The sequence below is a fragment of the Leopardus geoffroyi genome, chromosome X (assembly GCF_018350155.1).
Source record: "Leopardus geoffroyi isolate Oge1 chromosome X, O.geoffroyi_Oge1_pat1.0, whole genome shotgun sequence".
NCBI lineage: Eukaryota > Metazoa > Chordata > Mammalia > Carnivora > Felidae > Leopardus > Leopardus geoffroyi.
In genome coordinates, this window is record NC_059343.1 from 13,312,830 (window position 1) to 13,339,070 (window position 26,241).

Sequence of the window (26,241 nt, forward strand, 5' to 3'; positions counted from 1 at the left end):
CGGCTCGGGTCATGATCTCACAGTTGGTGGGTTTGACCCCATGTCGGGCTCTGTGCTCACAGCTTGGAACCTGGAGCCTGCTTCAGATTCTGCGTCTCGCCCCCCCCCCCCCCCCCCCCCCCCCAAAATAAACATTTAAGAAAAATGAGGTGTAAAAACCATTCCTAGCTGGCAAGTCTTACACAACAGGTTGGGGGGCAAACCTGTGTTTGTCCGCTTTGCTGACCCCTGCTATGTAAGCAATCAAGCTTTCGTGGGGGAGGGGGTGGGGAGACGTGGAAGATCAGGGTAGTTCTCAGGGTAGTTCTGGGTTTACAAGTCTATCGACCACGAACACACCTACCTTCTCCCTACCTTTGCAGGACATTGTCCACGTACCCTGGAGAGAAAGTCAGTTCAAGGCACATATGTACCAGCTTTCTCACAAGACCGGACACACACATACATACTCTCCTACCCAGGTTCTAAAAGAATAAAACAGACTTTATTTTAAAACTTTATTTCTGCAAAGCCAATCAACAAGTGTTGGAGGGAAAAAGTGTAAAAGTTATTCTTGCATATCTGGGAACAGCAAGCACTTAGTTTGAGAAAACAAGAACTTAAAATAGTTGAATCAAAGGCAGCACCCTGCTACTTGCATTTTAAAACGGTGATGTTCTTTCTTAACATAACTTTCTTCCCTAAAAGCTACAATATGATACAGTACGCAATAGCTCACTTGAAAGTGCTAGAATCAGAAGGTAAAGAACGCCGTATGCCATCCCACTTACATGTCCTACTATACAATGCCTTTTTGGCGCTTGATAAACCAAGCATTCGTGTAGCATTACATTCAATAGAAACGTTTCTTGTACTTTGGGTTTTAAGATCCTTGCCCCTCCAGTTCCGATGTTGTGACATCTGACTCTTCGTCATTGTAAATATTTTCAGCCTGGAGAGGACAACCAAATAAAAGCATAGGTAAAAACGCCTCATCGTTTTTACAAAATTGTCTAAAACAGCATGAGATAATTCTGTCTACGCTTTAGGATTCGCCGGTCAATGGGTTTCAGTGTTGGAAATTTTTAGGTTAGAGGTTTTCCCCCCACACTTTAATGAGGACACACTGAGGTGGTGTTCTTATTCACCAGTGTGTAAATCGCACCACCATACCTAGCTGTCCACGTACTGCTTATTCCTATCGTAACAAGTGTTTTCCAAAAGTATTTCAAGCATCATTTGGATGAAGCAGTAGCCCCGAAGTTAAGAGATTTGGCTGGTTAACAGCGCCTTAGAAAGGTCAGGTACTTAGTACTCCTCACCAGAGAACTAACTCAGTACCCTGCAAATGCTGCCTATGATGACACAGCAGACACCAGACATCCAGCAGTGATGCCAAGAGCCCAGGTGAAGTGGGCAACGGTCGTGCAGAGCAACCAGATGTCGTGTCCATAGCTGTGTGTGTGTGTGTGTGTGTGTGGTGGTGGGGGGGGGGTACACACGGGTTTCTCCTGACCTGACAGGCACATAACTGAACTAAAAGACTGTTGTTAAAACGGACAAGTCTTTTAAGATTGTTTCCTTTCTGTATTTGGTGTGATATGCACAACTTATAATAGAAATACTTTGAGTAAATAGTTTCTTTCTCCTTTTCATTCAGGAAAAAAAACATTTTAGCTCACCATTTGCCATATCTGCATGATGTTATCCTCAGACACCGAGCAAATGACCCAAGGTTCATTGGGGTTCCAACTAAAATCTGATATCTTGGCGGTGTGTCCTCCATGAATAAACTGTTAACAAGAGTTGAAAAATAAAGCCTTTGTTTCGTATCTTAAGTTTCCACAGCATCAGTCTTGCAACGGAGGTTTAGAGGGAGGGGTTTACAGGCTTAGTAAATCCACCCTCATTTTGCAAATTTCCAAACCCTCAGAAAAGGTGACAGAACATAACAGTGAATGCCTGGACACCTTCCACCTACATTTCCCAAATACTAATGTTAACACGTGTGTTTCCCTACAGACACACCTGCTGAACCACCCCTAAATAATTTGCCACACATCACCCAAAAGTAAGGGTATTTTCCTACACAACCGCACTGCCATTTCCATACCTAATACATTTAACGTTAATTCAGCCTCATTATCAAATGTATGTAGTTAGGTACCAATATTTAAGGCAATAAATTTCCATAATGTTCTATTACAGACATTCTTAAAACTGGCCCACCTGAGGAGTCTCCTGGTTCTTCTCTGTAGGGCCCCCCCAGGTGCCCCTTCTCCCCTTGCTAAAAGAAAGGCACACCTCCCAGCCACCCTCAATCTTTCCATGGCGCATCACTCAAGGTGGGGATTAAGAACCACCACCAACAACAACCTGGGCGGGGGGGGGGGGGGGGCCTCTAAAAGCAAAGCCCCAGAAAGGCCAGGCAGAGAGCTTTGCTATGAAGTGAAGGAGGCAGAGGCTCACTTCCTACAAGACACAGCCTCATGAGAGAGTACTGGGCTTTCCTTACCTCAGAAGAAACCATTCTCACAAGGACAGTATGAATACACGATTTTGAACAAAGAAGTCACAGTTCCTGACCAAGTCTGATTTGACTCGTTTGACAATTAGGTTACAAGCAAGGTAACTATTTTACCTAATAATTTTTTTAGTTTAAAAACAATAGGAAAAAAACAGCTTTTCAAAATCACGTTAAGGGGGACATAAGAGAAAGTATGTTCAGACCACAGGCTTGGAATACAGAAGGAGTCCTCAAATCAAGATTCTGTTACACTAAAATTATAGTATCCAGTTTACCACAAGTAAATGTCCCTTGATTTCAGGCTCTGTTGTCAAAGGAGCAAAATCCTAGTGATTTCCTCAAGAACTACAAAATTGTTCTAGAACCATAAGATACAGGGTACCCAAAAATAGCTGGAAATCTTGAAAACATACTAAGTGCACGAATTAGTCACAAAAGACGTTATATTCCATTTCTAGGAATTGTCCAGAACAGGCAAATCTAGAGATACAAAGTAGATCACTGGTTGCCAAGGGCTGAGGAAAGGAGCAGACCGGGAGCGGACAGAGTTCCTTTTTGAAAGGGAAATGATCTAAAACTGATTTGTGGCAATGGTTGTACGATTCTGTGAACATACTAAAAACCATTGAATTACACAGTTTAAATAGATGAACTGTATCTCAATGAAGGTTTTACCAAAATTAAGTACAAACAGCTGGGCGAAAACATCTTGTAGCAACGACTCAGCTAGAAAATACTTTAAAACCACGAAATGGGGCGCCTGGGTGGCGCAGTCGGTTAAGCGTCCGACTTCAGCCAGGTCATGATCTCGCGGTCCGTGAGTTCGAGCCCCGCATCGGGCTCTGGGCTGATGGCTCAGAGCCTGGAGCCTGTTTCCGATTCTGTGTCTCCCTCTCTCTCTGCCCCTCCCCCGTTCATGCTCTGTCTCTCTCTGTCCCAAAATTAAATAAACGTTGAAAAAAAATTAAAAAAAAAAAAAAAAAAAAAACCCACGAAGCCATGCATCCCAAGACAGACTTTAGATTAAGCCACTCAATACAGAATAAACCATTTAGGTGCTATCATCTGTCTAGGACGACAGTTTATTAAGAAATGCTATCCTTTAATCAGCAGGACACAGAACATGCTAGCACGTGAGAGTCTCCTTATACCCCTTTGCCACTTTCTGACATTGCTGGTGGGCATGGGAACACATCGGACAAGGAGTAAGGGGATCTTGGACGTCCGTGCAACATGGAGGTTTAGTGAGCATCTTCTTTTAAAAGTGGTGGGCAAAGCACAAGTATACTAAAACTGAGTACTGGCCTAGGAACTAAAAACACGTTACAGAGGAATGAGTGACTATGTGCCAAGTAACTGGTGGAAACGAACGTGGATTCAGAGTGAGGACGGACCACTGTGAAGTCTGGCCATGCTTAGTAGGAAAGGGACTTAAAGGACGAAGACCGACAAGACAGACACACCACAGAAACCTCCCAAGGGCCAAGGAGATGTAAGTGATTCAATTAGGAGTAGGGGAGAGATGGTAGACCATGTTGGCACCAACAAGATCGAGAATGTCTTCATTTTCTGGGCAGGGGCCTCAAAAACTCAGGTCACTAAAACATGTCTATATGGTTAGATAGTGGGAAGTATTGCTGAGTATCAATACCTACCCCCCCACACCCCCCAAAAAAACCCTCAGAAATATTACCATCGGGAATCAGTGAGAAATTACACTATTTCCCAGGAACCCAACTGGTTCTTAGTGAAACATTCGTAAAAACCTACTGTGCTCTATTTACTAGTTTCAATAAATGTCAAAACCCAATCACAATAACCTTTAAGACCTCCAATTTGAAATCATCTTCAAGAGCTAGCGCTTGAAGTTCTGACTTATTTTCCAGATACATGGATCAGTAACAAATTGTCCAATCTGCACATAACATTTCATCTTGCATAACAAAGCCAAAATATACCAGGAGTTCTGGAGGCCCATCTTCTGCGTCTTCTGCTGATTGTTCTTCCCCAATTTTGCTATTAAGAAAGAATATAATGCTCTCGTTATTGGAATTCTTGTAATGGGAAGAATGTTTGCAAAACCAGCATCAGCCCAGAAAACACATCTTAAAACACACGCTAGAAACAACTTCTATACCGTATCCATGACAGTTTCTCTACTAATTACTGGTGGAAGGATGGGATGCTTACTTCCTGTAAATGATTTAAGAGCTGTTCGTAACTGAAGACCCCACAATGAAATGGCTAGTAAAAGTTAATTTACAATTCGATATTCAAATAAATACAATTCATTATTCTTTTTTTTTTTTTTTTTAATTTTTTTTTTTAACATTTATTTATTTTAGGGACAGAGAGAGGCAGAGCATGAACGGGGGAGGGGCAGAGAGAGAGGGAGACACAGAATCGGAAACAGGCTCCAGGCTCTGAGCCATCAGCCCAGAGCCCGACGCGGGGCTCGAACTCACGGACCGCGAGATCGTGACCTGGCTGAAGTCGGACGCTTAACCGACTGCGCCACCCAGGCGCCCCTACAATTCATTATTCTTAACTGTGGTTGTTTACTGCATTGGATTTAAAAGGTGAAACAACACATCAGTCAAGGGAAGGCTGTTTTTTTTTTTCCTTCTCTTAAATTCCATTTGTAGAATTTGCCAGCAGGCCCAACAGTGAAATCTCTTTACACACCAAATATCAGCCCTGGTATCTAGCCCCAATGTGGACTTAGCTAAGTAATAACTGCTGAAAAAGCAGCCGAAATACACAACCTTCTAAGTGATACTTTTTCTTCCCATTAAACTCAAACCAAACACATGGGGGACTGCTAGACAATTCTGTTTATCCTCCGGTCAGGAGTACCAATTGCTAACACTGACCTTTTTTGTTTTGTTTTAAATGTTTGAGAGAGAGAGAGAGAGAGAGAGAGAGAAAGAGAGAAAGAGAGAGAAAGAGAATGAACTGACAGGGAAGGGATAGAGACAGAGGAGAGAGAATCCCAAGCAGGCTCCATGCTGACAATGCAGAGCCCAATATGGGGCTCGATCTCACGACCCCAGAATCATGACCCAAGCTGAAATCAAGAGTCGGATGCTCAACCGACTGAGCCACCCAGGTGTCCCTAACGCTGACCATTTTAATCCATAATTTTATCTAATGTAATTTTAACAGTATGCAAGTCATGAAAGGATTTTAAGAAGAAATTTTATAATGCCTGCAAATTTATTACGGGCACCTATAGGGACAATTCAGCTGCATCACTCCATACAACCACTAGTTTTAAGTTTCTAATTTTACTACTAAAATTGTTTTCAAATAAAACTGAACATAGTCAAATATCTGCTTTAAAGATCGTCTACATTTCCAAGATTCTATCATGGCCAGAGTTTGTTGCACAGGAACACAGAACATTAGATGTTTAGAATACGAGCACTGTATTCCACAGTGTTTATGTCCTCTACACTGAAGGACCTGCCTGTCTCTGTAATTAAGGTGGCCTTAGTTTTAATAAACTAAAAACTTAGTCCACTTCAAAGCAATACATTTAAATGAAGGTAGAAAACAAGTTATCTTTTGCTAATTTAACGATTTAAACTTAGGATAATGACATCTTAGAAACATATATAACTGGACACCTTTATTAATGGGTCTAAAGGTTCAGACAAAAAAAATAAAGGAATTTGAAATTCTTAGAATAGCTACTCAAAAATCAAGGAACTTTAAACTTTTTTTTTTTTTTTTTCAACGTTTATTTATTTTTGGGACAGAGAGAGACACAGCATGAACGGGGAGCGGCAGAGAGAGAGGGAGACACAGAATCGGAAACAGGCTCCAGGCTCTGAGCCATCAGCCCAGAGCCCGACGCGGGGCTCGAACCCACGGACCGCGAGATCGTGACCTGGCCGAAGTCGGACGCCCAACCGACTGCGCCACCCAGGCGCCCCGCAAGGAACTTTAAACACTGGGAGAAACTAGAGCCTGGGTGGCTCAGTTGAGAGTCCAACTCTTGATCTCGGCTCATGTCACGATCTCTGCGCTGACAGCACGGAGCCTGCTTGGGATTCTCTCCCCCATCTCTCTGCCCCTCCCCCGCTCGCTCTTTATCTCTCTCAGAAGAACTTAAAATAAATACAATAAAATTGGAAGAAACTATAAAATACTGAGTCCCAGAAGAACATAAGGTCTCTCACAGCATGGGCTGCGCTTATCCCGTTCCCAAGTGTATCCCCAGCAGTTACACAGCCCACAGTGGGAGCTCAGCTCTTCCAAATGAACCAATGAAAGCACCGAAGAGCAAGCGGTAAAAACACTCTAGGAGTGCAGGCATCACGTGAGCTCCAGTGAGACGTGAACAGCTAGCATCCACACCCCCTTTCTACAGCAAGACTGTCCACAATACAATTATCTGGATATTAAAACCACACACTCCCCCCAACTTCATGCCTGAGTATCAACAGAAAAAAAACTGATCTTATCAATCTAGTTTGCAGTCCATTTGCTGATTCATTTCTATTTCACAGAAGAAAGACTCTTAAGGAAGGTACATGAAAGTTGCTTTAATATATTTGGCTTATTAAACCGGGGTTAGCAAACTACTCTCTAGTTTATTATTACATCATCTGCCAGATTAACATACTTCTGCAGTTTCTCGTCACCAGATTGTGAGTTACCTTAAATCCCACACGTTCAGGCGGCGATCAGTACCACTTGAAGCCAGAATAGTTTCGTTATGTGGAGACCAGTGGACCTAAGTAATACAGATTTGGAAGTGTAAAGAATCATCTGTTCCTACATTTGGATAGTTTCTAATCCTCGAGATTTTCCCATGTCCTGTTCTGCAATACTCTCTGTGGCCTGCGGCCCTCCTTCCTTGTCCTAGCTTTTCAAGTGCTCTTAAATGGCCCATCTCCCTAGCCTGCCCCCCGAGAAGGACCACACTTCCCAATACAGGGGACCTCAGCTAGAAATCCCCATAAACTTATTCGGCCCCATAACCATCCCAGAATCTTGTAAACTTTTCAATGAAGTGCATCTTAAGCCTATCCAAATCTCCATTTGAAACCACATACAAGGTTTTGTTTTGTTTTTTTCACTAGAGGACCCACCCACACTGGATACCTTAACTGAAGAATCCTTGGGTTTCAATTTTTAAACTGATCCTGTTTTGCAAGGTCTTTTCTACTTCTAAAGTAATAATCTCACAGAGCTCCAAGGTACTTCCCACTAGTTAACCTAGAAGAGGAACTTAAAAATATATACACATACCATGTCTGCTATAAAAGCAAAAAAATTTTAAATAGCCCCCATCCAAAAGTTAGTAAAAACCTGACAGAGACACCAGAAAACTGTCACGTACCTGGAAAATTTCATCTTTATGAGATTCAAAGGTATGGAGTTTTAATTTTAAATTACGCAGATCCCATAAAGCTACAGTCTGAAGAAAAAATAAATGAAAAGGAATTCATTTCTCCACTTCACAGAAGAATTTTAGAGTATCTGATTATAGAACAAGGCAACTGGGTCCACAAACACCAAATATACAAAAACTTAGAAACCTTATCCGCAGAGCCAGTTGCGAGAATGAACTCGCTGTAGGGATTGAACGACAGACAATTGACCTCGGCAGTGTGAGCGTCCACGAGGTGGCTCGGCTTGGAGGTGGTATTGGACCTGGTGTCCCATCTACAACACAAAGGTACAAGGCACACAGCACAAGAGGAAGCCACCCGACCCTCCCCAGCTTGTCACACGCTCACACTCGTTTCCAGGTCCACATTGCTCCACACCACCCTATCTCCACTATGCTCGCCCCTTTAGAGACACCCCAACCACATACAGAGCTGCCATCGGACTTCCAACCACTAAAGGACATATTCTAAACCTACGGAAAATAAACTAAGGCTATCATTCCTGGTTTCGTGTTGATTAGATTCCTGTCTTAATTACCAACTATTTCAAGCATACGCCAACTACTCCGTAGAGAATGATGTAATAATTTGATTCCTACAACCTAGCCTTGTCAAATTTTACTATCTGGCCATATTAGCCTCAGATATTAGTTTACGAGATAAAACACATGACAGGTGACTGAGCGCAGCCCTGTGGCTGTGACCTGATGCAATCATTCTTAGCGCTCATCTTCAAAGTCACCTTGACTCCCAATTTTGATATTTACCACTACGCTACCAAGCACGTTTCTTCACATTTACACTTTTTTCTTTTTTCAAATAAAAATTACGTTCATTCATATAGCACAATAACTTCTATGCAAAAACAGCCATTATATGGCTTCTTGTATGTCAATTCTACCTCACTAAAGTTTTTAACGCCAGTATAGAGCTTAAAAAAAAAAAAAAATCAAACCACAGGCCACCAGAATCACTGATGGTCTCATACAGGACACCCATATACGAAGACCCCACTGAACCTTCCACCTTACATCATAAGTTTCTGATCATCAGCAACAGATCCAAATAATGACTCGTGTAGCAGATGCCAGGCCACATCCTCTACGACAGCTGAGTGGCCAGTGAAGATGGCTTTAGCGTCCACAATCTTGCCTTCCTTTGGTCCTGCATTTATATCCCACAGACAGACAGTCTAAAGGAAGGAAAAAACAAATAACCTTCGTTAAAAAATTATTTAACTATAGGCGCCTGGCTGGCTCCGTTGGAAGAACATGCGACTCTTGATCTCAGGGTCATGAGTTCGAGCCCCACGCTGGGTGTAGAGATTATTTAAATAAACTTTAAGAAAACTATTTAACTATATAAGAGGTAGAAATAAACACAAGGCAGAGGAAATGTAAATAAAAGTAAAGCTTCAGAAACAGAAGAGTGTATCGTTGTAGTATAGCTTCCATGATCTGAGATGCAGGGGCAAGGAAAGGAAATGGTAACAGGGACGGGGAAACCAAGCATGATGGCAGCAAGAGACGATCACATTCGAGTTTCCACCTAGATACAGTCAAGTATCTAAAAGTCAAGTGTCTAAAATTCATCTAGATTACACAATGCAACATTGAGAGCCCAACATTCCATATCCACTGAACAGAAATTCACATCCTAAAAATTCAAGCAAGGTTGGGAGACTGGGAATTAAAACTAAAACATGCCTCTTAAAAAAGCAAAGAGGCTAAGTCTCACTTCACAGCAGAAACCACTACAGCACATTAGAAAGTGAGACAGGTGGATAGCCCAGAAACCCCAACTAGGCTACTTTGAGGGGCCAAACCTTAGGGCCTGCAGACAGATCCCCACAATGTACTCCTCAAAATATCAGCAGAACCCAAGGAGAGGCCACAGGCCTCAAAGATCACAGATCAGCAGGCTCTGGGAGTGGAGTCTTCTATTGACAACCATCACAAAGAGGAAAGACATACTGTTTATGAAAAAAACATTGTAAGCTATATAGGGCAATGATTATCATCCAAACAATTTAAGACAAAGGTAAGCCCACTAAGGTATATTTGCAGTAATACCACTGACACTGGTATGGGATTCATCTTTTTTTTTAGTTTTTTTTTTTTTAACGTTTATTTATTTTTGAGACAGAGAGAGACAGAGCATGAATGGGGGAGGGTCAGAGAGAGGGAGACACAGAATCCGAAACAGGCTCCAGGCTCTGAGCTGTCAGCACAGAGCCCGACGCGGGGCTCGAACTCACGGACCGCGAGATCATGACCTGAACCAAAGTCGGCCGCTTAACTGACTGAGCCACCCAGGCGCGCCATGGGATTCATCTCTTTTAAAATCACTTTCGAGGAGGCCCTGGGTGGCTCAGTCGGTTAAGCATCCGACTTCGACTCAGGTCATGATCTCACGATTTGTGGGTTCCAGCCCTGCATGAGGTTCTGTGCTGACAGCGCAGAACCTGGAGACTGCTTCAGATTCTGTGTCTCAGTCTGTCTCTGCTCCTCCCCCGCTTGCGTGGTCTCCCTCAAAAAAATGAATGTTAAAAAAAAAAATTAAACATTAAAAATAAACATTAAAAAAAGTTCAAAAAAAATCACTTTCTTATCTGAGTTTCAGCAACAAAGCTATTTCCCAGTAGCAGCTATTTACCCATGAACAAAAAAGTAGTTTTACATAATACACACACCTTAGCCTTTGTTGATACGTACACACTCAGATGCAAAATTTACAAGCACTGAAGAGAAAGGAACATGCAGAGCTCTTGCCATCCTCCCCTGCTCACTTCAGAAGGATCCTGGGAAGATTAGCAAGATGCCTGGCACATGCAGAGCCCTTGGGAAATGTCAGCTTTTATTATGACTAGCAACTCCCAGCCTAGTGTCTTCAAAAGGCACTAGTAATTAAGTTACTGAGTATAACCCATCCTCCCTGTTTTGGAGACTCTATCACACCCACTTTGAGGGAAGGGGAGGAAAGCCTCCCTTTGGAGAACTAAGGGAGACCTAGCTTCCCAGCCTCCCTTGTGACTGGGACATGATGTCGGCTCCAGCAGTCTGACAAGGATTTTGAACTGTGACCATCAACAGGGAAATCTGTTGTCAGGACTGCAAGCGTGGGGAAGAGGGAGTGGAGTATAACATCTACCAGCCTGATCTCTGAGTTGTGGATCTGACCTCTCCTCTCTGTTCTGGACCATTTTCTAGTCATTACAGCAATTCTGTGAGCTACCCTGCCCAATGTCCTTCTGATGAATTCCTCTTCTGTCTGCCATCAGCCAGAGTTGGTTTCAATTGCCTGCAGCTGAAGAATCTTGACTGGGCCAATTATCTGCCTTAAATATTTAGAAAAACATCAACAGAAATTGTGACCAGTAGAAACATAAAGGTCTGTGATGTGACAGGTCCTGTTCTAGGCAGGAGGATATACTAAGGAAGAAGGCAAAGAACCTGTGGCCAAGTTATAAAAGATTTCAAAAGCTCCAGAAGTCTACTCTCAACTCTGGGGGCAGTCATAGCAAACACATTTTGCTTACAGTATGGGTTCCATGAAGGAATGTATGGAGCTGCAGGTGGCAAGAATGCTACAAACACTGGGGGCGCCTGCGTGGCTCAGTCGGTTAAGCCACCGACTTCGGCTCAGATCATGAGCTCGCGGTCTGTGAGTTTGAGCCCCATGTCGGGCTCTGTGCTGACAGCTCAGAGCCTGAAGCCTGTTTCAGATTCTGTGTTTCCTTCTCTCTCTGCCCCTCTGCCTCTCATGTGCTCTGTCTCTCTCAAAAATAAACTTTTAAAAAAAATTTAAAAAAAGAATGCTACAAACACTGATATAACAAGATCACTTTGCATTTGTGTGGTACCTTTAAGATACTTGTATGTAGGATGCCAAGACAACTCAATAGGTAAATATTAGTCTCCTCAACAAACAGTGCCAGAAAAACAGGATAATCACATGCAGAAAAGGAACATGAACCCCTACCCCACACACAAAACTAAACTCAAAATGGATAAAGGACCCACCTATACGCAAGATCTAAAAGTATGCAATTCTTAGAAGAAAACATAGATGTAAATCTTTGTGATGTTGGATTATATGTAATGGTTTCTTAGGATACCAAAAGCACAAGTAACAAAAATAAAAACTAAACTGGACTCAAAATTATTTCTGTGCTTTGGAGGACATCACCAAAAAAGTGAAAAGACAAGCCACAGAGTGGGAGAAAATCTTTTCAAATCTCATCTGATAAAGGACTGGTATCCAGAATAAAAACAATTCTGACAACTCACTAAAAGAAAAAACCCGAAATTTAAGGGGCACGGGGTGACTCAGTTGAGCGTCCAATTTCAGCTCAGGTCATGATCTCACATTCTGTGGGTTCGAGCCCCGCGTCAGGCTCTGCACTGACAGCTTGAAGCCTGGAGCCTGCTTCAGATTCTGGGTCTCCCCCTCTCTCTCCCTGCCCCTACCCTGCTTGTGCTAATAAAAAAAACAAAACGAAACAAAACAAAACCACAAAATTTAAAATTTGACAAGGAATTTGAATACAATACTTTTCCAAAGAAGATCTATAAATAGCCAATAAAAACATAACAAGATACTCAAAATCATTAGCCATCAGAGAAATATAAATCAAAACCACAAGGAGATACCACTTCACACCAACAAGGATGGCTCTAAGAAAAAAGAGACAATAACAAGTGCTGAGGAAGATGTGAAGAAACTGGAACCCTGGGGTACACACTGCTGGTAGGAATGTGAAGTGATGCAGCTGCCGTGGGAAAGCTTGGCAGTTTTTCAAAAAGTTAAACACAGAATTACCATATGACCCAGTATTTCCACCCCTAGGTAATGAAAACCTACATCCACACAAAAACGTGTACAAAAACGTTCACAGCCAACATCATTCAAAATAGCCCCAAAGCAAAGCAAAACAAACAAACAAAAAAAAACAAAGCCCAAAGTAGAAACAACCCAAATGTCCATCAACCGATGAACTGGTTGTTCAGCCATGAAAAGGAGTGACGTACTGACCTATACTTCAACATGGATCAACCTTGAAAAACTTATGCTAAAAAAAAGAAACCAGACAGAAAAAAAAGCACACATTCCATTTATATGAATTACCAAGAATAGACAACTCTAGGGGTGCCTGGGTGGCTCATTCAGTTAAGTGTCTGACTTCGGCTCAAGGTCATGATCTCGAGGTTTGGGAGTTCGAGTCCTGCCCTCCATCAGGCTCTGTGCTCACAGCTTGGAGCCTGGAGCCTGCTTTGGATTCTGTGTCTCCCTCTCTCTCTCTGCCTCTCCCCTGTTCACGCTCTCTCTCAAAAATAAATACACATTTAAAAAATTATAAAAATGAAAAAATAGACAACTCTATAGAGAAAGTAAATTAGTGGTTGGCAGGAGCTGGGGAAGTGGGGAGTGACTACTTAATGGGTCAAGAGTTTCTTTTTGTGACATTCGATGAAAATGTTTGAGTTAGTAGGGAAGATTGCACAGCTTTGTGAATATACTAAAACCCAGTGAAATGTACTCTTAAATAAAAAAGTTTTTTCAATGTAATTTCTATTTGTCAGGTCTCACACTTCACTGTTTCCATTAGATATACTTTTAAATAATGGGACACCTTTTGCCCACCTTCCTTCTAGTCTAAGGCTGCTTCAAAAGAGCTCTGTGGAATCCCAAGGCTCCACCAGGGCGATATGATAACCATTGCTCTAAATCCTGTAAAAATGTTATCACAATAATCAGCAGCACTATCTGAGAACACCTCCTGCAGTGCAGAACTCTCCCTGACAGTCTTTAAGGACAGGAGATTGGGAAGAGTAAGTTTCTCACATGGTCGTCTGATGCACTCAGGAGATGTCCACTCAAATTAGAATTCCAGGAAAGACCATAGCCTTCCTTTTGGTGGCCTCTTAACCGAAGATCGGGATTACATTCTCCACTTGGGTCTAAAGAGAAAAAGAAACACATTAACTACTAAGTGATTTTCTGTTTATCAGAACTAGTAAAAGCGATTTTCATTCCTCACTGAATGAGCTGTAACGTTCATTATAATGCCTGGAAAACACCACATATGAATGACGACTTAGGACTTGGTCTGACCCCCAGCCACCCTGAAAAGCTGTTCTGTGCTTCATTGCAAATACTCAATGCAAACCAAGACTCATGACCATAAAATGACTAGTTCCTTTGCAAAACCTAGTACTAGCTCCGACACAAACCCTTGAAAACTACAGCTGTTCCCTCAAATGTGAGTGGCAGCAACCCTCCCATGGATCAAATTGTTTACAACTTTCTTGTGAGGAAAGAGTTAACACGGCAGGTCTGGTTGCTCAGCCCTTGCACGTATCCAGGGTAGCCCGCATCCATGACTGACCCTTAGCCACCCCCTAGGAATGTGACCCTCACAAAAATCGTCATCACTGACATGAGGTTGTGTACGCCCAGGGCAGTGAGGCATGCGGTAGCAGCTTGTCAAGACTTGCAGGATTGTTTGGCGATTCATGATGTACCTGGCTTCACTGCTAGGGTCCCGAGTTTCCCTCAGCATGGCAGGTCAGAGCAGGATGTGCCTATGTGACCAGACCTCTATAAAAAACGCCAGATCCGGAGACTCAAACAGGATTCCCTGAGCAGAGACATTTATCACATGCCCCTGTGGTCTGCTGCTAGAGAAAAAGCACGTTCCGTATGGCCCTGGTGGGGAAGGACTCAGAAGCCTGCGCCTGACCTCTCTGGACTCTGCCTGATATGTATCTTTTCTTCCTGCTTTTTGCTCTGTATCTTCTGCGGTGATAAACCCTAGCCAGGAGCATAGCCTGCCGGGAGGTCCTTCTGTTCAATCAACTGAATTTTGAAGACGGTTAATAGACTCCCAAAATGTTTAAACCTTTAAAAACCATAGAGTACACTAGTTTCAAAAATGTTGGAGCAATGGCCTGATTTCATTACTACATACCTGGCTTAGCAGGGTGCTTTGTATAGTCAAAAACCAGCACATCAGAAGATGGTGTTTTTGTAGCAATGATGTGAGGATTCTGCGGCATGTAACGAGCACGGTTTACTTCTCCTTCATGGTTAATTTTAATTTCACATTCAATTTTTCCTGTTACAGAACCAAAGCCACCAAATTCTAATGTGAGAAGAAAGAAATAAACATACACTTACGATTAAAATTCACCAGTCATTTAGTTTAATACACCCAACAGATTTTAACAGAATACAACATAACCAGAGAACACAAAAATAGGGGTTCAGTTGCCACTTGAAATTAATTTATTCTCAAAGCCCATTTGGAATGGAAAATGATAACACTATTTTCTGCAAGTTAAGTTTCACCTTGGATTTAGAGTAATTAAAAACTGGCCTCTTTCAGTTGTGAAGAGGATGTAATTATTCCTAAAATCAGAAATCCATACTAGCTAACCCCCAACTCAACTCTAAGACACAAATATGCTGGCTCCACCAGCACACCTAATTCAACTGCTAGTGGAGTGTCAAAGCTAAAACGAGGGGGCTAACCTATCTGGCGTGTGAATAAGACTATAGTGTTGAGTAGTTATTAAAAAGGCCTTGGAGGGGCGCCTGGGTGGCGCAGTCGGTTAAGCGTCCGACTTCAGCCAGGTCACGATCTCGCGGTCCGTGAGTTCGAGCCCCGCGTCAGGCTCTGGGCTGATGGCTCAGAGCCTGGAGCCTGTTTCCGATTCTGTGTCTCCCTCTCTCTCTGCCCCTCCCCCGTTCATGCTCTGTCTCTCTCTGTCCCAAAAATAAATAAACGTTGAAAAAAAAAAATTAAAAAAAAAAAAAAAAAAGGCCTTGGAAAAGTAACAAAGTCACATAAAAAGTAGAAGAACCTCTGAGAAAGCAGCAAGATGAAAGCAGAAAGAATACAAGTAGAGAACATCTAAGCAGATAAGGACAAATGAGAACATTTTCTTTTTTGTGCCCATAGATTAAAAACTTGAGGGGCGCCTGGGTGGCTCAGTCGGTTGAGCGTCTGACTTCAGCTCAGGTCACGATCTCGCGGTCTGTGAGTTCGAGCCCCGCGTCGGGCTCTGGGCTGATGGCTCGGAGCCTGGAGCCTGCTTCCATTCTGTGTCTCCCCCTCTCTCTGCCCCTCCCCCGTTCATGCTCTGTCTCTCTCTGTCTCAAAAATAAATAAAATGTTAAAAAAAAAAATTAAAAAAAAAAAAAACTTGAATAGTTGCTGACACTTAAAACGTTGGGAGGCTCATTATAACTGTATCATTTCTTCCTGACCTATATTGCTACTTCTTTGTCCATTCCTTTTTTGTTCACCCTGTGTCTCCGGTTAGGGAATCACAACTCAAATGCCTAATGGAGCCAGGGAGGTAACAAGTAAAACAGACTGGCCAGGGCATGGAGGAAACAAACCAAAAGCAGCAAACCATTTCTGTTTCAGCCAGCTCTTGCTATATGGGAATGCTTAATGAACACTGGCTCCCATGGTTTAGTATCGGTGTTCAGCCATTCTTCTCCGTGGCAAACAGAGCTTACTACTCCGTGTGGCTGAAAATCATCTCTCATTCCCCACAGCTACTCCCACACAACCATATACAATCACCTCTTTCCCTCTCAGCACTTCCCTTTCCATCATGTCAATGGGAGAAATGTTCCCTAGGAAAGACCACCCCTCCTGATCCTGACACTGCTCCAAACCTGCCCCAACTTTGATTTTCAACCCACCACCCAACCCCCCTCCCTTAGTGGACTCTAACAGCTCTAACACTTCTATATCAAGACACTCAAGTCCCCCAATTCCTTTACTTATTACAACCTGAACAGCTCTCCTCTTTAAAAAAAAAAAAAAAATGGATTTCTAGGTAAGATTTACTTCGAACACAGGGCTTTGTTTTCTCAAACTCAAAAATTTGAAAAAAAAAATCCCACTATTTTAATAATAGTATCCATTACAAAATACTGTAACTGAAAACAGAAAGAGGTATTAACTGAATTACGTCAGTCACTTGTTAGAATATACTGAACAAGTGACTTCAGTAACTTCATATATCCATAGGTTATGCAGAGGGACTAATTCTTAAGCCAAGGGTCCAATAAACACATACCTCAGGATTAAAAGCCACTAAAAATTTCTGATTATAACAATATTTACAGAAATAACACATAAAGTTGTAGGGAAACGGACTGTGAATTATGGGAGTGGCAAATGGAGTAAATCATTTTGGAAGATAGTTTTCCACTATTTTAAGTGGACAGTGAATACACCATACGACTCAGCAATTCCACTCCACTAGATAAATCTTCCCACATGTGTATAAGGAGACATGGCAAGGATGTTCACCGAAGCACCATTTGTAAATGCAAAATACCACATACACGTAATCCAACTGCCCCCAGTTGAACAATGAATGAAATAAGGTTTAATCACAGTGGAACATCAAACAGCAGTTCAAAGGAGACAGGCATCTACATGGTACACACACACATTATTGCATAAAACAAGCTGTAAAAAACCCTTCATATTTACTACTGTATGAGTAATAACAGTTAAAAATGGCACACTGATTTTCAGGACACAGTGATAAAGTCTTCAAGGAAAGCAGGTCAGGAAAGGGGTATGGGGTGGCAAGACTTTAGCTATAAAATACTTTATTTTCAATAAGAAAAAAATTAAAGCAAATTCCTTAAAATGTCAAGATGAAACCTTTTAGGGCTGTGCAGAAAGCACTAACCCAGCAGGTCTGGCTGCTGAGCCCTCGCCGCTCTGAGGGACACTGGGACCATGAATGACCCCTGGCCGAGTCCTGGGAACACAGACCTCAGAATGTTCTTTCCGTTACTGATGGACTGATGGTTCTGTGGTGTACACCTGGAGCAACAGACCATGCTGTACCAGTTTGTCAGGGTCGCTATGCGCAAACATCAAGATTGACGATATGCACCTGGTTTCATTGCTGGGGTCCTGAGTTTCAGCTGTCTTAACTGGCTGCCAGCAGGATGTGCCTGTGAACCGCCCCCCACCCCAGCCTCACATCCAGACACTCAAATGGGTTTCTCTGGGCAGGAGAGAGAGATTCCGCACATGTCCTTGTCGTCTGCTGCCAGAGAGAAAGTACATCGTGTGCGGTCCTGGACGAGACTTGTGCCAGACCTCCCTAGACTCCCTGATGCGTATCTTTTTCCTGTTGCTTCTCCTCTGTAGTCTTTACTGTAACAAATTTTAGCCATGAGTATAATTTGCTATGGAGTATTGTGAGTCCCTCTAGCACAATGACCAAACTTGGGTGATGGTGGGAATACCAAATCAAGGGAATGTAGGTTTGACAGGGTAAAAAAGGAAGTCAATAGCTTCCATAGAAAAACCACTGTTAACTGTTTGGTATGTATGCCTGCTTTTTCCTATGCACACGCAACACATATTATTCCTTTTACCAAAATTGGTACTATAATCACACAGAAGTTACTCGATTTATCTTGGACATCTTTCCATACAAGAGCATACAGACTTGCCTCATTCTTTGTGAGTCTATGTAAAATTTCAGATTTACCTCATTCTTAACAATTGCTGCACGGTATTTCAAACATACCATAATGTGTTTAACCAATTTCCTATGAACTAACATCTGGGTTGCTAAATTGATCCTAATTTTTCCATCTTACAAATAATGTTATATCATGAAATCTTTGTGCACATGTGAGCAAGTAGTTCTATGCGATAAAGTCCTAAAAGTTAAACTGCTGAGCCAAAAGAGATTAGTAGAAAATTGTAATAACATATAACTAGAAAAAGGCACACTCCCTCAGACACCAATAGAATATATGGTATACCTACCACCCTTCTCACTGTCACAGTGGGAAGCATCAAACTGTGCATCATCGTTCGGAATATGGACTCGAGCAACCACAAGATGATTCTGCTCATCAGATGTGTGAGTCCCCAGCACTAGCCAATGAAGGGCATAATCCTTTCCTTCCGGTCTGTTTAGGAAAGAAAATAAGTCACACTAATCCTACAGGAAACCAGTTACTAACAAATGCAATCCATTACCAATCTCCATACCCATAATCATGACTTCTCACTTAAAAAATATCTACCAACTTAGTACGTTAGATATTCCTAATTTTCCAGTAAGAGACAAGATAGAATGTTAAGTTTAAGCATCGAGTCCAAAAAACTGGGTTTAAATCTTGAATCAAACTAAAATTAGCTATATGCAATTCCTTAAATCACAACTTCCTGTGGACCTCAGTGTCTTCACCTAAAAAACAGGTTATGAGGGCAAATGGCATGATGAGAAAATGCTTTATTGACGTTCACGGTGCTTAATGTTGGAGGGCCAAGATGTACGGCTCTGGGCCCCAACACTAGACAAGTTAGGCTATTTATGTTTGTTCCTAAATTTTAGTTGTTGAAAGGATTTAGTGGTTTTTAAAAGAGGTGTGAGGGTTGCTTCTATGAATGTAATTTAGTAATAACTTAAAAAATACAAGGCGAGGGGCACCCGGGTGGCTCAGTTAGGTGTCCGACTTCAGCTCAGGTCATTATCTCACAGTTTGAGTTGGAGCCCCATGTCTGTCCCTGCGCTGACAGCTCAGAGCCTGGAGCCTACTTTGGATTCTGTGTCTCTCTGCCCCTCCCCCGCTCACACTGTCTCTCTCTCTCTCTTTCTCTCTCTCAAAAATAAACATTAAAATTTTTTTTTAATTTTAAAATGGTGAGATTTTACTAAGATTTGGCTTAAAATAAAAAAGAACAATAAATACATATACAACTCCAAAACCAGAACAAAGCAACCATGGTTAAGCAATAACAGGTTGTTTGAAAGAAGACAGGAGTCTTAGTTGATGTATGTTCAGTGCCCAAGAACAGCATATGGCTATCAAAAAAGATAGTTCCATCTTAGGTGAACTTACATGGGGAGGGAGAGGCAATGCATGGGAGCACTCACCCACTTAAGTTTAAATGAAAAAAAAATACCTAGAAAATAGACTCAAAGCAACTGTACTTTAGGAGGACTTAGACAAAACGAAATCTGTTCTGTACAGGGAATACTAATTCAAAACAAAAGGGAACTTCAACATATCTCAGTAGAACCATTTGAAAAGAAATGGAAATGCTTGGGAGAAAGGAGGCACCACAGAGCAATGTTAAGGCTGACATAAAAGGAAGTCACTTTTCATAGGGTTAAACAGAAATAACAGGTTCTAAGGAGCACGGTCCCAACATGGAATGGAGGACCTGAAAAATTCCTCGACCCTAAATTCAATTTGGGTTTTCCCTAACACTATACCCATATAAGGATTTTTCTTTTTTCCTGTAAATCCTTTCATCTCCATCATTAAAATACAAACCTATTTTCCTGAACCAATCAATATTACAAGGTTTCCCTCCAATGCTGGAGGCACCTAAAGCCACAGAAGCACTAATGTTAAAAGATCTTGTCCTTCTGCAGCGCCAGCATCTTTTGATCACTTTGACTTCACTGCTAAGAAATTTCTCTAACAATAACAGATTGTCACAAGGTTATTATTCTCAGGAGCACTGTCTTAGCGGCAAAAGACTGACAACAACCTAAATATCCATCAATAAGGCACTGGTGACATAAATTATAGTATATCCATAAATGGAACTCTGTGGAGGCCTTAAAACAAGAGAGTGTATTGGGGAGCCTGGGTGGTCAGTCAGGTGTCAGACTCTTGATTTCGGCTCAGGTCATGATCTCCCGGGTTTGTGGGTTCAAGCCCCTCATTCGGTTCCTCGTGCTGTCAATACGGAGCCTGCTTGGGATTCTCTCTACCCCCCACAGGCTCTCACTCCCTGTCTCAAAAATAAACAAACTTAAAAAACCCACCAAAACCCAAGAGTATATTTAAGCATGCTGATAGGAAAAAGTCTCCCATGTAAACCACCAATTGAAAAGTCAAGTGAATAACTTGCTACATAAAAAAAGATGGAGGGGAGGGGCACCTGGGTGGCTCAGTCGGTTAAGAGTCCAACTTCAGCTCAGGTCATCTCACAGTCTGCGAGTTCGGGCTCTGTGCTGACAACTCAGAGCCTGGAGCCTGCTTCAGATTCTGTGTCTCCCTTTCTCTCTGTCTCTCTGTCTCTCTGTCTCTCTCTCTCTGCCCCTCCCCTGCTCATGCTCTGTCTCTGTGTCTCAAAAATAAATAAAAACATTTTTAAAAATTTATAAAAAAGATAGAGGGAAGATATGTGTAATGTATTTTATTCTGGCAGGAAGAGTTAAAAAAAAAAAAAATGACGGTCTCTGCTCTGGGTAATGAGACCAAGAGAATAGGGGACATGGAAAGGGGATTTATTTTTTTTACTCTATGCACTTCGTACCATCTGAATTTGAATGATTACAAAGCGTTTTAGGTAAAGACTTAAGTTAGTCTCAATATGTTTAAGAAATTATCTAATAAAAGATATGGGTTAGAGGTGCCTGGGTGGCTCAGTCGGTTAAGTGTCCGACTTCAGCTCAGGGCATGATCTCGCGGTTCTTGAGTTCAAGGCCTGCGTCAGGCTCTGTGCTGACAGCTTGGAGCCTGGAGCCTGCTTCAGATTCTGTGTCTCCCCCTCTGTCTCAAAATAAGTAAATATTAAAAAAAAAACTAAAAAGAATAAAAGATACAGAATAAAATTATTTTCTTTTATTAAAAAATTTTTAATGTTTTTATTTACTTTTGAGACAGAAAGAGACAGAGCATGAGCAGGGGAGGGGCAAAGGGAGAGGGAGACACATAATCTGAAGCAGGCTCCAGGCTCTGAGCTGTCAGCACAGAGCCCGACGCGGGGTTCAAACCCACAGACTGAGATCATGACCTGAGCTGAAGTCGGACGCCCGACCAACTGAGCCACCCAGGCGCCCCTAAAATTATTTCTTAAAAATACCTAAATGAAAATTTTTACAAGGCAAATCCACTATGTGGACAACTAACGAACTCAGTTTAAGGACAATAGCTTAGAAAGTACAAGTAGTTACTGGGAAGTATGTAGGTAGAAGGCAGGCCTTATGAGGTTGACCAGAGTCTAGTTCCTCAAAGACCCAGGCAGTAAGAGCAGCCAATATTTCCACTGTTCCATATAGTAACAAAACATAGTCACATTCCCTTATACCCAAACAGAATCCTGCAAAGCACCACATAGCTATCCTCAACATCCAAGAATGTAGGCAGGCTGGCTGGCATTTTCTTGCATTCCCACAGCCACTGCACACCCCACAACCAGACCCCACTTCTTTGTAATGCAAAGAATACCATGGAATACATAATTTAAGGTATTTTCTGTTCTGTTCCTAAGTGTTCATATGCAAGCAGTACCTGGGAGGATGCCTAGCTGGCTTAGTCAGTGGGACATGCAACTCTTGATCTTGGAGTTGTAAGTTCGAGCCTCACATTGGGTGTAGAGATTACTTAAAAATCTTGGGGCACCTGGGTGGCTCAGTTCATTAAGCGTCTGACTCTTGATTTTGGCTCAGATCGTGATCTCACAGCTGGTGGGAGGGAGCTCCACATCAGGCTCTGTGCTGAAGTCCCAGAGCCTGCTTGATATTCTCTCTCTGCCCCTCCCCCCAAACTATATTATAAAAAAACCCAAGAAAATAAAAATCTTAAAAAAAAGCAGTATCTGGGCTAAGAACATAGAGATCATTTTTAAAATTGTTACACAAAACATATCACAGATAATATTTTTAAAAGACTCAAGTAAGCAGTTTGCACTGAAATCCAAATGGAGAAAGTTACTACACTCTAATAAATTATTTCTCAACAATGGGGTGGGAAAATCACCATCAGTCACCACTTACTGTGTACTTACTCTGTGCCAGCACTTTAACAGTGCCTAATCTCATTTAATGCCCTCAAATACAGGCAGTCAGAACCTAGAGCACCTCCATTTACACATCAGACGACTTGGGAATGGATATTGACCAACCTGCCCTAATTTGGGTACTGAGAAGTAGGGGGCAGGATTCAAACTCAGGTCTCTAACCTTACAGTCTCACCCACCCCCGCTGTTTTCTACTGTTCAGGTAGGTCAGAAAGATCCAAGAGAATATAAGTTAAGCTGTTAAGGTTTTTAATTTACTTAACAGAAATACACAGAGTCAAATGTACATGGTACTCTAAAGGAGAACCTGAATACCTTCAGGTATTTGATGCTCAAAAGTGTTATGTCAATGCTTAGAAGTCTCCATTATTTATTTCTTGGCTACTCTTCCCACATCTGTATATTTACACTGCGATTTTTGGGAACCCCAATGGAAGTCCCTACCTGTATGTAGGACAATGTTTGCATATGGGAGTCTGACCTTTATTTTATCTTATAAGATTAACTGGGTCTTGAAGTGCCTCAGTGGCTCAGTCGGTGGAGTGTCGGACTCTTGATTTTGGCTCGGCTCATGGTCTAACAGTTTCGTGGGTTCCAGCCCTGCACTGGGCTCTGTGCTGATGGTGTGGAGCCTGCTTTGGAGTTTTCTCTCTGCCCCTCCCCCACTCATGTTTTTTTCCCCCCTCTTTCAAAATAAACTTAAAAAAATTAAATACAATTAACTTGCTCGTATTTTCATAACTTGTCACAAAATCCCCTTCAGAGACTAGTGTCGTCAATCCTCATTAAGTCATATACTCACATTACCTAAATTGAATAGTTTTAAAGTTCATGGCCAAATTCCTACTAGAAAAAGTGCAAGCATATGAGAAAGGTAGTCTAGTACAGGAGTTACCTCAACTCTGGGGCACCCAGATTGGGCTCAGAATCCCACTTCACCACTTACCAGTTGTGTGATCTTGGGGATGTTACTTAACTCTATCCCAGTTTCCACCACAGTAAAAGGAGGATAAAATCACAGTACTGTTCTGAGTATTAAACCAAATTAGCAGGACACAAAACTCTTGACATGGACCATACCCTATTCTAAACGTTCAATAATGACAGCACTTATTACCAGAGAAATTTAAGAAAGAGCCGAAAAGAACACTCTTACGAAGACCAACAACAACCTCAAAGTGTTTTCCACGCTATTAGCCAACAACCTCTTTTCTTCAGTGAACTGTTGCTAAATTCTTTTCCCCTTTGTCCATTAAAACCTATTCATATTGGGGGCTGATTACATGAGTGTGCTCGCTTTGTAAAAATCCATCAAGCTGTATGCTTACGATTTGTGCACTTTTCCTGTAAATATCCTATTTTTCAATAAAGTTTTAAAGAAATCCATTAGTCTAGGGCCCCCCAAAATGCTGCTCTGTATTGAAACCCAAGAAACATCAAATATGTTAGGTGTTTTCTACAAATATCATTAAACGCACACATTCTTTACCCCCTTTTACACCCACGCTTACATGTCAGAAATCATCCCACAAATCACTTAAGTTTTGAGAATAAAAACCACCTGCCAGTTCATCCAAGGGCTAAATTGATTACACGCTCATGTTCTATGTGTAAAATGCTGAAACTTGGAAATTCAGGACAATAGCTAAATTTACGCAAAGTAAAAGTTGCCAGAAACCCTTACTTAGTCACTTCAGGAAGCCACTGAACGGTAAGACTCGGCCACTGAAGAGCATGGGTCATAACCAGGTCATACAGAAACGGCGTATTCTTCTTCCAGATTTTATATTCTTCATTGATGACACGCTCCTCCACAGTATCTTCAAACACTGAAATTTGGAGAAAGCCCATACAATTAAGCGGCTGAGAGAAATCGAAGTCAGAATCTGTACACAGATACTGGAGGTCACCTCGAGATGGCCACACCTAACCTACTCTTTAGCTTTACATCTAATTTGGACGCAAACTAACTGCTCTTCCAGAACGCGGAGAAAATATTTATTAACGCCAGGAAGCTTATTTTTTGCACCTAGAAGTCAACATCGCTTGTGTGTACAGAATTGAGTAATTACACGGACAACGATTCTGTTTTGCCAGTTACAGCTGTTCGCACCTGTTCTAAGATGACGACTCGTACGTACAGGGGCTCCACGACCCACCCGGGGAGCCGAATCCACGTGTAGCAGAAACCCCTCGGCCCGCTCCCTCCATCCCCCACCAGGAGCGGCCTCCGCTCCCACGAAGCCCGCGTCAGCAGCCATAGGCCGGCGTGTTCCAGAATCCCCCGGACAAGGGCCGCGACCCTGAAGCGATCGACGCGCGCGCGTGGAAGGAGCTGCCGTGCCCGCTTTCCGGCGGTGGAGGCCGCCTCCGCCCGAGAGCCAAGGGCGCCGGAGGGAGCGCCGCCGCCGGAGGGGGGAGGGGAGTTGGGGGGGCGGGGGAGGGAAGGGGGCCCAACCCGCGGCCCCGCGCCCGGCTCCGGAAGTGCTCAGAGCCCTCCGCGCCGCGGTCCCGTGCAGCGTAGGCCCCTCGAGGCGCGCGCCTAGCCTCGCGCCCGGCCCCGCCCCCTGCTCCTCACGCCAATTCGCGCCTTTCGCCGGCGCGTGCCGCGGCCTCGCGCGCCGGCCGCCCCCCGCGGTCCCGGCGCGCGCCGCCCCGCAGGGCCTCTTACTCTCTTTACTCGCCATCTTGCGTCGGGTCGTTCGCCCCTCGCCGCCGCCTCGGACTCCCCTCGCTAGCCAACAGCAGCCCAACCACAGGCGTTCCTGCCTCGCCCAGGCGCGTCACACACTTCTAGTTCTCGAAGCGCGAGCTCCGTCTTACAGCCTGGGTGCTCCCCAGACGCCGCGTCCTTCTCTCCTGCCTCCTCCCCGCTCGCGGGTACCGAGGTCTGAGGCGCTCTTCTCTCTCTCTCCAAACTTGGAACGAGACTTTTCAACCCGCGCCTCCCAGCCCGCCCAGGCAGCTGAGCGCAGGCGCATCCGCCCTGGGAAAAGTGAGAGGCGGTGGAGAGGCGGGCCTGGGAGCCAACGGCTCCATGGTTTTGACCAATGAGGTGCGGCAGGCGGGTTCACGCGGCGTTTGGAGGCGGGCTTCTGGGGGTGGGCGGGGCGTTCCGCGGCAGGAAGTTGGCGAAGCGCAGGCGCGAGGACTCGCCCAGCGCTCCCAGGGCCCGGCGCGGGGGCGGATGGGGGCGCGCGGGGGTGGGGCGGATGGGCGCGCGGGGGTGGGGCGGATGGGGGCGCGGCGTGCGAGCGGCGCGGGGGCCGAGAGCCCCGAGGCCACGGGGCGTGGCTGCTTGCCGAGGCCGAAGCGATGGGGTGGGAGGGGGGTAGGGAGACTGCCGCCGCTTAGCCAAGCAAAATCTCACAGCGAGAGAGGAAAATGGTTTCTAGTCTCGAGAGATTATGTGCCCTCAAAGTCTCCCCGATAATCACGGGCATGCAATTCTGTGCACCCTGAAAGGTTTCCTTTCCAGCCGACTGACTTTTCCTGGGGCCCGGTCGAGT

At 43.5% G+C, this 26,241-nt stretch overlaps 1 protein-coding gene across 4 annotated transcripts; it reads right to left on the minus strand.

Annotated features, from left to right (window-relative positions):
* Positions 1-483: 483 nt before the first annotated feature.
* Positions 484-25,758, minus strand: RBBP7 (RB binding protein 7, chromatin remodeling factor). Of its 4 annotated transcripts, none has more exons than XM_045472419.1 (12): positions 25,404-25,758; positions 24,417-24,561; positions 18,734-18,879; positions 14,879-15,052; positions 13,753-13,868; positions 8,940-9,100; positions 8,056-8,182; positions 7,857-7,934; positions 7,171-7,247; positions 4,465-4,522; positions 1,662-1,772; positions 484-931 (listed from the first exon to the last, which is right to left on the minus strand). In XM_045472419.1, exons 1-12 carry the CDS (start codon positions 25,417-25,419, stop codon positions 863-865), a joined length of 1,278 nt encoding a protein of 425 aa, XP_045328375.1. In that variant the 5' UTR covers positions 25,420-25,758; the 3' UTR covers positions 484-862. The 4 variants fall into 4 exon arrangements, with proteins under 4 accessions (XP_045328375.1, XP_045328377.1, XP_045328373.1 ...); XM_045472421.1 differs by having other exon boundaries at positions 14,879-15,025; positions 25,404-25,724; XM_045472417.1 differs by lacking the exon at positions 25,404-25,758 and adding an exon at positions 24,846-25,313.
* Positions 25,759-26,241: the final 483 nt, after the last annotated feature.

Bases quoted from the DNA above. Each gene is read 5' to 3' on its own strand.
- RBBP7 (XM_045472417.1), bottom strand. From the start codon at position 24,993: ATGGCTGCTGACGCGGGCTTCGTGGGAGCGGAGGCCGCTCCTGGTGGG. The intron at 9,101-13,752 runs GTGAGAAACTTA...TCCTTCCTTTAG, and splicing joins TGAGTGCATCAGACGACCAT to ACTGTCTGTCTGTGGGATAT. The intron at 932-1,661 runs GTGAGCTAAAAT...TGTCCTCTCCAG, and splicing joins TCATGCAGATATGGCAAATG to GCTGAAAATATTTACAATGA.